Here is a 13,417-nt window from a genome sequence, read left to right as displayed (position 1 = left end):
AAGTGACCTACCCGAGGTCACACAATGGAGGTGGGATGGAGGTGGGATTCGGACCCAGGAACTGATCAGGAATCCAGGGCTCCGGGTTCTTGTTATCTTTGGTGGAGCAAAGCCTGTGTGGGTAGCGAGGACTGAGCAAGCTCTGGAGTGAGGTGAAGTGCCCCAGGCCGACCTGCCCAGGCTGTGAGCCAGAATTCATCAGTGTCATGAACAAAGGACTGCAATAAATTTCTTTTAAAATCTGAATACCTGATTCATTTATTATACTGAATAGAGCTGACAGATTCATACATTATCCATCCATTTTTCTGTGTCGTAAGATCATTTTGGGTCTTTGAAATGGCATAATGTTTTTAATCACAGCATGGATACAATCACAGCATGGACCCATGCCATACAATTGTAATGGCAATTTTGCCCCAGCCTGATGGCTCCCAGGGCTGCCTGGGGAGCCCTGTAAAGTGGCCTGTGTCCCTAGGGGTAGCAGGCACAGGGCTTGATGAATCCCTGTTCTATGGGAAAAGTCACCCCAAGGGGCAGTGCGGGAGAATCCAGACCTAGAGGAAGGTAGGCTATGGGGGCACTGTCCAAAGGACCCTGGCTTCTTTGTTTCCAAAACGAAGATGGCTTTATTGTGGTGTTTCACATTTTAAAATCGAGACTAGCTCATCGTAGAACATGCAAATGTACAGAAAAGTATAGAGAAGAAAGTAAGTCACCTAAAATGTCATCACCTGGATATCTTTAACATTTTAAACATCCTTTCGGATATCTTTCCATCTTGCTTGCTCTCAACACACACACACACACACACACACCATAAACATGCTCTCTACATTTTATATAAATGCGATCCTAATGCACATGCTGTTTTGTAACCTGTGTTTTTCATAGATTTTTCATCAGGGTTATCTTTCCATGTTGGTGAACTTATGTACATTATCTTAAAATATCTTTGCCTTTCTGATTATGGTGGTAATAATGTTTGTTGTAGGAAACACTCATAAACAATAAAAATACTGACTTAGAAGCACAAGTCCTATGATACCGCTTCCTTCCCCTCCAGCCCCCATGAAAGATGATCACTATTAATGCTTTAGTGGATGGGCTTCCCTATTTTTTCTGCACATCAATATTTTAATGTTTGCATAATATCTTGTTATGTAGACATGGTGGAATTTATTTAGCAAGGGCCCTACTGACTTAGGTATTTAGGTTGTTTCAATGCTACAACAAACATCTCTTTATTAAGAGATGATGCAACAAACATTCTTGAACCTATCCTCGACACTGGCCAATTTCTTAAAAAAAAAAAGAAATTGCAGAAGTAGAGTGCTGGATTACAGATACACATTAAAACAGGTTGATATGCGGGCGCCTGGGTGGCTCAGTTGGTTAAGCATCTGCCTTCGGCTCAGGTCATGATCCTGGAGTCCCGGGATCGAGTCCCACATCAGGCTCCCTGCTCGGCGGGGAGCCTGCTTCTCCCTCTGACCCTCCCCCCTCTCGTGTTCTCTCTTTCTCATTCTCTCTCTCAAATAAATAAATAAAATCTTTAAAAAAAACAAAAAACAGGTTGTTATGCATTGCCAAGTTGCTTTACAGAATACACGGATGCATGTTTCTGCTACGAGGCACAAGCATAGACATCTTCGGGCTTTGGGACAGTTGGGCTGAGTCATCTGGCTTCAGAATCTTCTGGCCTAGAGACATGTGGAAGGTTCCAGAAGGTTCCAGAAGGAAACCCGGAGAGGTGCCATAGTCTGATGTGCATGTCTGCAGGCCAAAAGCCAGGTCCTCCTGTTTAGCTCCTGCCTGGGGAGGAGTGGCCCCCAAGAGGTGAGGGGGCAGAGTCTGCCCTGTTATGGGTGCTGGGTGGAAATAGAGCACAAGACAAGAAAGCAGTCTTTAATTAAAAGGATGCTGAGGAATGGACGGGGAGGGGGTCAGAACTACGGGTCCCAACCATCACAGTGCTACTGATCCCCGCATTCCCGGTCCTGAACTACAGTTGAATCCTCCCAAGGGTCTGTGGCTCTCTCATCCTGCCCATGTTGTCAAAGAGGAAAAGGAGGCTCAGAGCAGTGAAATGAGTTCTCCGGGATCCAGGATTAGACTCTGGTTCTCCGACCTCTTCTGTGTGTCTCCTTGCTATGGGGAGATGGGGCAAGCCCCAGGCTGGGAATGGGGTAAGAGAGAAGAATGTGGTGGGGGGAAGAGCAGGGAAGGGAGACACATTGTAGGTGAACTTGTAGAGCTTAAAGGTCCAGGAGATGATGCAGTCGGACCCCCGTCTTTGGGATAAGAAGAGAGTGAAGCTCAGAGAGGGAAAACAACCTTTCTCGGGTCACACAGCAAGTTAGGGCCCTTAGCAGGCAGAAGGGGAAGGACGGGGCCTTTGGAAAGCCAAGTTGCTTCTGAGCGGAGTGGGCATTCAGGAGGGAAGACCCCAGCAGGAGGAGTTGCCCTGAGTCCTGGGCGGCCGGGCTGTTCTCTCTTCAAAACAGGCAGCGCTAATCAAGAGTGGATTCAGCAACAGGAATGGAGATGGGCCAGGTTCAACGTGGAAGGCACCTGCAGGGATGTGAAGCATCGATTCCCCACGAAGGTCTCTGATATCCCATCACACTTGCCTGAGGCTTCCTGCCAGGGAAAGACCTCGGCGCTTTGAATTAAGCCACATCCTGGATCCACAGCCCTCTCACGGCCATTCCCACACACCCTCCAGCAGGCGTTTGGGGGTCTTGGGGGAGGGGCCTACCTGAGTCATCTCTGTGCCCACAGTGACTGGCAAGTGTTCAATAAATGTGTGCTGAGTGGATGAAACATGAGGCCTGTCTTGACAATTGTACACTGAAAACTGACCCAGTAGTCACCACATAGAGACGACTAAACCTCAATTTTCCAGCAATTATATATACATATATATATATATATATTTTTTTTTTTTTTTCCCTCCAGCTCCTTAGAAATTCCAGAAGTCAGAATTAGAGAGTTAGAAGGATCTTTGAGGTGGCGGAATATGGGTTGGGAGGAGACGAATATTTTATTGGGTACTTTCTATGTGCCAGATGCTGGGCTTGGCCAAGTGCTTTACCTGCTGACTCACTGACTACCCCAACAGCCCCGTGAAGTTGGTCATGCCCCGTGTGGTCCATGGGAAACACTCAGCCCTAAGGCAGGTAAATGATTTTATCCAGGTTGTGCAGCCAATAAGGTGGAGTCAGGATTCGAACAATGTCAGTCCGGCTTCACTATTCCTCTCAAATGGAGGCCTGCCACCCACGCGTCCTGTGATCTTGAACCAGTCCTCTGGGGACAGTTTCCCCTCCTGGAGGACGAGTGTTGGACAGTTGATGCTCCCAGGTCCTGGTGCCAGTTCTGAAACCGTGCGGCTTGTTGTCCAGTCTATCATCCCTCACCTCCGCCCAGGTGGGATGCTTGACCTGCCAACGGTGGTGATTCTCCAGCGCTTTGTCCCTTAGCGCTCCTCCCTATCCAGGCACTGGTGGTTGCATCTTGTAGTCTGAGAAATGTTTTTTTCAGAGTGGGCAGGAATGGGACTGATCTCCACGGGGGTGCATGGCCCCCAGTGACTGACTTATCTTTGGGGATGTATGGACAGAGCCATGATTTAATGCTAGGGTGTGTGGGACTCCCATGGTCCTGAGACTCCCACAGCCCCGGGGTGGGGGGGGGTGGCAGAGGAAGCGGAGCCAGGCCTGGGGAGGCTCAGCTGGGAGGGGCAGGAGGCCTCGGGGCTGGCCAGGCCAGCCGAGCATGCCCTGATTTGCAGAGAAATGGAAAGATGGAGATAACTGCTTTGTGAGAAATGGAATGGTCTAAGAACACAGATAAGTTTTTTCCCTTCGTCTTTGGAGGGCCAGGAGGCTGCTGGTTGTTTGGGAATGGGAGGGCTGAGGGCCCGGCACAGTGGGTGAGGGAGGGGGGTGCTTTATTGGCCTGGCAGTTTCTACACTCCTCCACTCCCCCCTCCCTAGGGATGTGTGGTGATTTCTCTCTGAGGCTGGATGATGCCAGGGCCGCTCAGTCTGTAGGGCTTGAGGGTGCAGGGGACGGGACAGCCTTTTGACCCTGATTAATGGGAGCTGCAGGGCTTCCATGGTGCCATTTTCAGGATTTGCAGCCCAAGGCTTCCCGGGCAAGGAGAAAGCAGGATTTATTGGGATGGCAGGCCCCAGACTCTGAAGAGGACGTTTACCGCATCTCTGGAGGTGCCTCCAATCCCCTCTGATTTATCCCTGTGGGCAGGCACCTGGCAGGGTCTCCACAGTGGCCCTGGGGATTTCTGCCATGCTCCCACTATCAAGGAATCACTCTTTTGGAGATTAAAAGCCGTGGATTTATTTTGAAAACTTTTTTTTTCTTTTTAAGTGCAGAGAGATTAGAAATCGTTCGACATAAACCCGGCCCCTGGTGGGATTGCGGGAGGGCAGGAAGCTTCATCAAGGCAGAGGGTGAAGCCTCTTAATTACGGGGCTGATCACAGCTCCGCTTTTCATCTCACACTAATCAGACCCCAGCAAGGCCAGTAAACAGAGGGGGGCCTGGGGACTGGGAGCCAGCTCAGAGATCAGTGGGCAGAAGAAGGCGAAGGTCTGCCGGACGGGATGATCACCATGGCATTTGCCCCTTTGAGAGCAAACTTAGCTTTTGTTTTGTTTTGTTTTATTCAGAAAAAAATAGAGAAGCTTGTGTGTTTGTGTGTGTGTGTGTGTTCTATAAATAGAAGATAGAAGTCTCTCTCTCTCTATACCCACATGCTGGGAGGGATGTGAGGCGTTTGCTTTATCAGTCCCAGTTTGGGGTTTGCTTCTGCTGCTTTCCGAGCCTGAAAGCGCCTTTTCATGAGGTACTTGGAACACGTCAGCCCCCAGTTGCAGCTTGAACTATTGAGTAGGCTTCAATGCCCGCCTTGTGCTGGTCCCTGGAGCAGATGTACCCTGGCGCTGGTGGGGTGGCCCGGGCGGGAGTTTTTGAATCACTCTCAGGATGTCACCGTGTCACTGTATCTATTGCCAACAGACTGATGTCTCCGCGGGGCAATGTTAACGCAGCGTGGAATGCCCCCTGCGGTATGACCTGCTGTCGGGACAGATCTTTGGTGGCCTCCGTCGGGACAGACACAAGCAATGTGGCTGAGCCTGAGGCTGGGGATGGCTGAGAGGTCAGGGGAGGTGTTTGGCTGTAGAGCCAATAATTGGTTGATGAGGGGTATTGAGCCCCTTCTACGTGCAGGCAACGCTCTGGGTGCTGGGGGCAGCAGTGAACGTAATAAACCCACATCTCTGCCCTCATGATGTGCGTTCTGGTAGTGCAGTCCAAGGGAGGGAAAATGATGTGCAGGTTTGAACGCCCAGAGGGAAGAGCTGAGTCCACATCTAGATGGCTCATATAGAAAAAGAGCAATTTCTAAAGCTAGTAACAACCGTTCAGCAACGTGGGACAGGGACAGGTGCGTGGTACCGGTGTGTCCCTCTCCCACCCAGTGCCTGGGTGCCTGTGACAGGCATTACTAATCGATCACGGCACACTTTCCCTGCTCAGCCCCAGTTTCTCAGCCAAGCCGTTACTACCGATCAATGCCCAGTGTTGTAGAAGTGAAACCTCCCAGGACCCACAAAATAGTGCCTGACCACCACCATCCCTGCCGTCAATGCAAATTTGTCAGGACGGAAGGGCTCCCTGGAAGAGACTGGGGTAGACAGAGAGCAGGTTCCAGGTACGTGGACTAGGCGCCCGTGTCCCCAAGATTTCGGCACGGTCAGGAGGACTAGGCAGGTGGTGGAAGCAGGTGGGGGAAGATTTTTGCACAGATGGACTGTGAGGTCATAACTACCGATCGCAGGGCAGAGGCCATCTGTTTGTCTTTCTGCCCTCTGCCCCAGTTTTATGCATCTTGGCTGATGTAAGCATCTGGTGTCTGGCCAGGTGTGTGCTGCCAACCAGAGACTCAGGCTGGGTTGGTGATGGCAGGGCCCTGGCAGGAGGTGTTGGTGATGGCAGGGCCCCGGCAGGAGGCACGGGCTTCCAGAGGAGGCCGCCATCTCTGAGGTCTGCCCAGCCTGCAGGTCCGGCTGGGAGGAGGGATCCTTTGCTGTGATGTCAGTGTCTCTTGAGTTATCCAGGGGCAGGTTCCCTGAGCACCATGTGCCAGGCACAGAAGGCCCTCAAGTGTTAGAATAAACAAAGGAATACAAAGGAAACAAAGGATATAAACCGCATCTAAGGATGCGGATTGACGGGACCAGGGCTTCCTTCACACTTGACCTTGATGGAGAGGAGCAGAGCTTTCCAAACAGGTACCCTGAGGACCTCTGCTCCTAGAGTTAAGGTGCACTGGAGACAAACCATAAGAGACTCTTAACTCTAGGAAACAAACTGAGGGTTGCTGGAGGGGAGGGGGTAGGGGAATGGGGTAACTGGGTGATAGGCATGAAGGAGGGCACTTGATGGAATGAATACTGGGTGTTATATGCAACTGATGAATCACCAAACTCTACCTCTGAAACTAATAATATACGATATGTTAATTAATTGATTTTAAATTTCAAAAAAAGAAAAAGGTACACTGGAATATTTAAAATGAAGAAACAAGCACATGCCGCATTTCCTGAACTAATTCACTCATGGAAATCTTTGGGAGATTTCTATCAATATCTCACGGGACTAGTGTCCTACTGAGCCCCGTTCTGGAAAACACCTCCCAAAGTTGCCCATGTGGCCACCACTGGTCTGCAGTGGAAACCATCTACTACCTGCAACACCACCCACACAGTCCTGCCTTCGGGCGCTGGCTTATGCTCTACCCGCTCCCGAAATGCCCTTTCTCGGCCTGCTCCCTTTCCACGGTCTGTCCATCTGAAGTCCCACCCACTCCCAGGAGCCCCCCAGCGGGACTTCACCGCTTGCTGCTTGAGCTCCCCAAATAGATGGCAGCGGACCCATGCTATTTCTTTGTGTCCACAGCACAGCCCAGGGCCAGGCTGGTGGTGTTCCGGGAATGCTCAGTCGATTGGTTCAGGCTGGGGCAGGTGTGAGGGCTCCCCTCCTAGCCACCTTCTCTCCCCTCCAGCCTCCAGCCCGGTTCATTTGGGGTGAAGCAGCCACATCTCACCGCCAGGAGGGAAATGTCTTCACCTTTGCAACTTCACTCCCTTCCTTCGAAGTGAAACCAGGGGCATTTTCTTATTTAATTATTAATGCCCTAAATCAGATGGTGCCCGATACGTTAACCTCTGTCACTCCAAATGGAGTCGGCCTAATAACCACTGTGGCAGCATTGATTTTCCCTCAGTCATCTTGTGAGCATATGTCTTTGGGATCCATCCTCTGAGAGAGCGCCAAGCCCCATTCACGTTCACGGTGGTGAGGAGCTGCCCCCGTGGGGAGGGGGCATGGCCCCTCTCTGGCTGCTCTTCACTTAGCCTCAGTGAATTGTCTGAGAAAGAAATACTTTTTCTTTTTTTTTTTTTAAGATTTTATTTATTTATTTGAGAGAGAGAGAATGAGAGAGAGCACATGAGAGGGGGGAGGGTCAGAGGGAGAAGCAGACTCCCTGCCGAGCAGGGAGCCTGATGCGGGACTCGATCCCGGGACTCCAGGATCATGACCTGAGCCGAAGGCAGTCGCTTAACCAACTGAGCCACCCAGGCACCCAAGAAATACTTTTTCTAAAATCAGTTCCCCAGGGGCGCCTGGGTGGCTCAGTCGTTAAGCATCTGCCTTCGGCTCAGGTCATGATCCCAGGGTCCTGGGATCAAGCCCCGCATTGGGCTCCCTGCTCGGTGGGAAGCCTGCTTCTCCCTCTCCCAGTCCCTCCTGCTTGTGTTCCCTCTCTCACTGTGTCTCTCTCTGTCAAATAAATAAAATCTTTAAAAAATAAAATAAAATAAATAAAATCAGTTCCCCAAAGGAATTGACTGGTTTGGCCTAGGATGTGACCCCACCTTCGAGGCGTTTCCATGACACGTGGGCAAGATGAAGTAGGCGAGCTGGAAAAGCTGGCGATGTGAGATGGGAAGAGCAGTCAGTGCTGGGCCGTGTGGAAGCTACGTGCGTGGAGCGTGCCCAGCACCCCGTAGGTGCCAAGCCCAGGGCGGGTGGAGGGCCCGGGGGCCCGAGCTGGACCTCGAGCTGATGGTCCTTGGACACTCAAAGTTGATGATGATGCGCTTTGAGGGCAAGGGGAGCAGTGTGAACAAGGAGCAGGAGAGACCAGTCTGGCTCCGGGGAGGGAAGTGTGGGTATTAAGGTTGCATCCGTTAGATTGGGTTCCAAGAAAGAGCCTGAGGGCAGAGCGAGTCCAAGGAGAGCCTTCCACCCTCAGGCTGGACGTCCTTCTTCCCTGAGCCCCTCCCACACTTCCACAGGGGCAGACTTAGCATCAGATGGGGAACCGTGTGGCTGTTGGTGGCAGGGCTGTTCCAGGCTTGGATGTGAATGCGCCCCGCTCTGCTGGACTTACCACAACCACACGGACAGAGGAGTGAGGCTGCCTCGCCGCCTGTGTCCTCTCGTGCTCCCTGTCCACCTCCCCTTCCCCCTCTCCCTCTCTGCACCCGGCATCCAGGTATCCCACGGCCAGTGGGAGTCGGCCAAATTGTCCTACCCACATCCGACGTAGAGGGAAGAGGTTTGCATGAAGATTTTAAAAGATCTCCCAAATTCTAGCAAGGATCCTAGTTACCTCCATCTCCCACCCCTCTCCTATCACCATGGGTCAAAAGGGGGCCAGAGGAACACTCTCCTCTAACCCAGGGGGCTTCATCCTTTGATGTTCTAAGCTTCATGAGTTTGAAGATGCGGTCGTGGGGTCCACTCGGGAGATGATAGGAGTGGCCGAGTCAATGAGACAGGGCCGTAGAGAGAACCAGATGAGGCATTCTCTCCCCCTGGCATTCCGACATTGTGCCTTTCAGAGCACCGGGTCCCTTCCTTTACTCCTTTATTTAATTTATTTGGTGGTGGATCTGCCCAAACCCCACCTGGAAGACGATGTTCATCCTACACTTGGCTCTCCCCAAAACTTAATGCTACATCTGGGCACACTCTTTCTCATCCAGGTTGTGGCTCCTGCTCTCCGAGGGGAATGGGCTGAAAGCCCTGCAGCTCTAGAGGGGGCGTGGGCCCCATGCTGTGCCCCGCCTTTTGGGGGGTCCCTTAGGTCTCCAAGGACTTGTTGCGGGGGGAGGTGAGTGAGGAGGGGAGATGAGGGGCTGTGACCTGCATACTCCTGGCTTGGCAAATTAAGTGGAAACACCAGAACTGCTTTTCTCTTTCCAAACTGATTTTCAAAATACGTTTAGCCAGATTATTTTCAGATCTCAAACAGAAAAACCTCATTAATCATTAATTTGGACCCCTACAGTTACACAGAATTTGTGACAATTTGTTTATCTTTGAAGGAGCTGCTAAGAAAGAATTTAGTGAGGAAATTACTGGGGACGAGCAGGAGAGTATTTAACCTTTCACGAAGACAGGAGCTCTATTTAGCTTCCCTCTGGGTAAGATGGGGGTATGTGTGACATGCATGCCGCTCTTGTCTGTCCCTGAGTGGAGTGAGTCCTTCCTCATTGGCAAGCTCAGGGCCAATGGACTGGATCCTCTACCGTTTCAAGCCTGGGGACCCTTTCCGATGTCAAAATATTTTCTATATCATCCCCGCCCCCAGTTATTAGAAGTTGCATCTTTTAGTGAAGCAGATTGAGAAGAAAAGCTACTCTGAATTCAGTAAAGCTTTTAAGCAAATCACGACAGCATCTCTGTACACATGAAAAATAGTGCTATCTTTCTGAGTCACGGTGTTCATTCATTCTGTAGCTGATGTTTGAGCACATGTGAATTCCAGCTCCCCTGGGCTGTCCCCGCAGGTGGGAACCCCGCAGTTCTCTAAGTCTGTAGGACCACGGGGTCCTGGATTTCCAGGGCAGGAAGGAGCCTAGGGGGTCACTGTGGTTACTCCCACCTTAATGATTCTCTGCCTCCGTGAGGAGCCCTTTGTTGGGGGAGTCCTCAGTTTAGGGGACCAAGGGGGTTGACATGTGTGTAGGCACACTTGACACTTGCCATAAGCTGTCACTTCAGGGCCCTGGATCAAACTCTACAAGCTGCTTCCTCGAAGCCCCTCACCAGTCCTTCATCCCTCGGTGGGAGTGATGTGTGCATCAGGCTGGGTGTCAGTGATGGATATCCCATAGCAACAAGAGAAGCAAGGTGCAGCCTTCTGGGTAGCGGAAGAGTTTTCCCAGCTCAGCTTCCCCAGGGGCCACCAGACACCTTTCTTCCCTTTCTTTGTTGCAGGAAGTTGGGGAGGGGGAGAGTGGATGTGCAAAGCACATCAGAGCTGAGGGGGAAGGGACCGAGGGGAAGACCCTGCATTTAAAGGTCAGGAGTTCTTGGTCCCAGCGTGGGCTCAGGGGCCTGAGGACACCCTGATCTTACAGCCAAAAGTTGTGCATGTGGGCATTTTTCTGGGGAGAATTTCTTGAATTTGCATGAGATTCTCAAAGCAGTCCACAAGCCAACAAACTTTCAGAAGCCCTGGCCTAGAATACCAACTTTTCCCTGACTCAGGCTTCCCACTCCCCGGTTACTCAGAACTGGTGAAGTGTAGTCAAAACCCACAAGTGTGAAATATCAAATGCTCATTACATGACGTTGGGGGCAAACTTAGTCTGTTTAGCGAGTCTGTTTTGCCGCCTCGTGTGAGAAGACTCAGTGGCGAACAGATGCCTGGGAAAACGGTCTGATTAATGACGCTGCTTCCTTTGTAACCCCCAGGGCCCGGGATGGCACTCTCCGCGACAGAGCTCATTATCTTCTCCCTCCTGCAAACTGCCCTGTCCCTGAACCCCGAGGACCCCAACGTGTGCAGCCACTGGGAGAGGTAAGATGTGGGTCTTAGACGGCCAGGCGTTCCCTGAGGGCCTCCCCCCAGGGCTTGGTACGGTTGGGACACAAGCAGAGTCGGGAGGTACAGAAGCTGCCCACCGCAGGCCTGCAGTCCAGCTGGAGAAACAGCGCAAGCGCCGAAAGACAGGACCAAGCAGTGTCGATTCTGTCTACACTCGGGGCCCTGGGAGCTCCAGGCCGAGGGGCTTGACTTAAGTGCTGCTGTCTGGTAGTTCGCAAGGAACTCTGGTCGCTCCCTGCATTTGCCCTTCCCGGCCATTTTACAGACGAGGAAGTAGAGGCACAGAGGGGCTCAGTGCCTGTCCACAGCCAGGCAGGGGGGGGTGTGGGGGGTGTGGGCAGTGAGTGTGATCCAGATGTGCTCTTCTCCAAAACTGTGACGCCTTGCCTGGTCCCCCAGGACTGGCATCAGTGCAGCGGCTCCCCTGTCCTGGGCGGCCGGCTGCCCACCCCACGGAGGACGGGTGAGGGGACTCCGCTGCTTCCAGCCGGGGTGGGAGGGCTCCCAGGGCAAGTGCGGCCCAGGGCGTCAGCAGAAGACCTGGCTGCATTCCGGCTGCAGCACCTGGTCCACGGGGAACGGGCCAGGGCCCTGCAGACGCCTGACTTTGAAGTACAAGGTTAAAGTATTGATTTTGGTGAGCAGAGAGATAGTGACCAGAGACCCAATCAGGAAAAACTGAATTAAACCCTGGAATTGATTGGTTGTGCTGACCAGGACGACTCTGCCACTTAGATGTTAATAAATCAAATGAATAAAATTAAGATGAGCTCCAGCAAGTGGGGCTGTCCATGCTCCCTGCTTGTGAGGGGGAGTATCCCGGCCCCACGGCAGGGCAAGGCGCCCCGCCTGGGCAGCACCAGGCCCTGCAGGGATGGGCTGGGCCAGCAGACGGACTGTGCCCCCACTGGCATGATCACCAGGGACTGGGCGCCCTGTGGGAGTCCCTACAGTCGGGGCGGGAGCAGAAGGTGGTGCCGCACCGTGCCCCTTTTAGGGGAAGGGGGAAGAAGGCAAGATCTGTCAGGAGAAGACCTTGGTTCATTCCAGTCTGGATCTCGCCACCTGCTAGCTGTAATGATTTGGGAGAAGTCTCTGAACCGCTTTGAGTTTGCTTCCACCTCTGTAGAGGGGGAAGAATAATTGCCCTGGCCTCCCAGGCTCTCAGGAGGATCAGGGTGCCAGTGTCATGAAAGGGCTTTCAGGACTGTAAAGGTCAATTATGGTCTTTTCTTTTCTTTTTTTTTTTTTTAAAGATTTTATTTATTTATTTATTGGAGAGCGAGCGAGAGAGAAACAACATGAGAGAGGAGAGGGTCAGAGGGAGAAGCAGGCTCCCCGCTGAGCCAGGAACCCGATGTGGGACTCGATCCCAGGACCCTGGGATCATGACCTGAGCCGAAGGCAGTCGCTTAACCAACTGAGCCACCCAGGCGCCCCAATTATGGTCTTTTCTTGTTGATACCTCTGGCTTTGCGGGAACTGCTTCTCACACACTTTAATGCACATCAGGCTCACTGGAGGTGTGGATGAGAAAGTCTCCCGGGTCCCAGCCCCAGAGACTCGGATGCTGTAGGTCTAGGGTAGAGCCTAGGAATATGCATTTTTCTAAGCTTTCTGCATGACTCTGAGGTTACTCAGGCCCTTTGCCCCTTCTGGTCTTGGCGAATTGAAACCTTTATTTCCCAGAAGGTGAGAAAGCTGTCAGTTCAAATTGCACATTATTAGTATCTGGTATGTAGACTCCAGCATCAATAGCCCCCCTACCATCCACCTGTCCCGGCTGAGACACAGTTGCTTCCTGCCCCTGGCTGTGCTATATCCCCACCTCCAGAATACCCCCTCCCCGTCTGCCTTTCTCTGCCTTCCCCAGCTCCTCTGACCGGGCCCCTCTCCTCCAAGGAGCCTTCCCTGATGGCAGAGCCCTTCCTCACGTCCCTCTTCTCAGGGTCCCGACTGCATCACTTTGAACAGTGGATCAGTTCAAACTCAAACCGAGTTCTCTAATTTTCTAGACCTCCCCGATATCAATCAATTTGGAATATGAAAATACTCTGAACGGAGCCTGCACTGAGCTGGCTGTCAGCCGAGGTGATCCTTTGATGGGAGGACAAGGACTGACCCTATAACTAAAGTGAAGTCGGGGGACCCCTGTGGCTTCTCCAGCCCCTAGGGAGGAGGCCTTGCAGGCAATGCCCATAACACCATGTGCCTTCTTCTTGGCTTGCCCACCTAAGCTCCGCTTCCAATGACACATGGACGAATGTAGTGTGTGTCATTCCAGAAACACGCTCCGGTCCTCAGAGACCGCTTAGGGAGAATTTCTCAGCTGGATTAGTGCTTCTGGCGGGCTCCTTGTTAATTATGCCCCTCCACCATAAAACCCAGTGGAAAGACCTCCCCTGGCTAATAAAGCCCAGCTCTACAAGATTAATCTGGTCCCTCATTAGCATGTTGGCAAGTGAGCATGTTAAACCGACC

At 52.2% G+C, this 13,417-nt stretch overlaps 1 protein-coding gene across 1 annotated transcript in view; it reads left to right on the top strand.

The window, feature by feature from the left end:
* The window catches only part of MEGF11 (multiple EGF like domains 11), a 250,988-nt gene that overhangs the window by 14,818 nt on the left and 222,753 nt on the right, over positions 1 to 13,417 (top strand). The window contains exon 2 of the mRNA XM_034994182.1: positions 10,804 to 10,909. Within this exon, the coding sequence (XP_034850073.1) occupies positions 10,804 to 10,909 (106 nt within the window). The remainder of the gene's footprint in view (positions 1 to 10,803; positions 10,910 to 13,417) is intronic.

The sequence above is a fragment of the Mirounga leonina genome, unplaced genomic scaffold (assembly GCF_011800145.1).
Source record: "Mirounga leonina isolate KUSES-001 unplaced genomic scaffold, KU_Mleo_1.0 Mir_91, whole genome shotgun sequence".
Taxonomy (NCBI): domain Eukaryota; kingdom Metazoa; phylum Chordata; class Mammalia; order Carnivora; family Phocidae; genus Mirounga; species Mirounga leonina.
The sequence above is the reverse complement of the archived record's forward strand: the minus strand, read 5'-3'. Positions and strand labels throughout refer to the sequence as shown.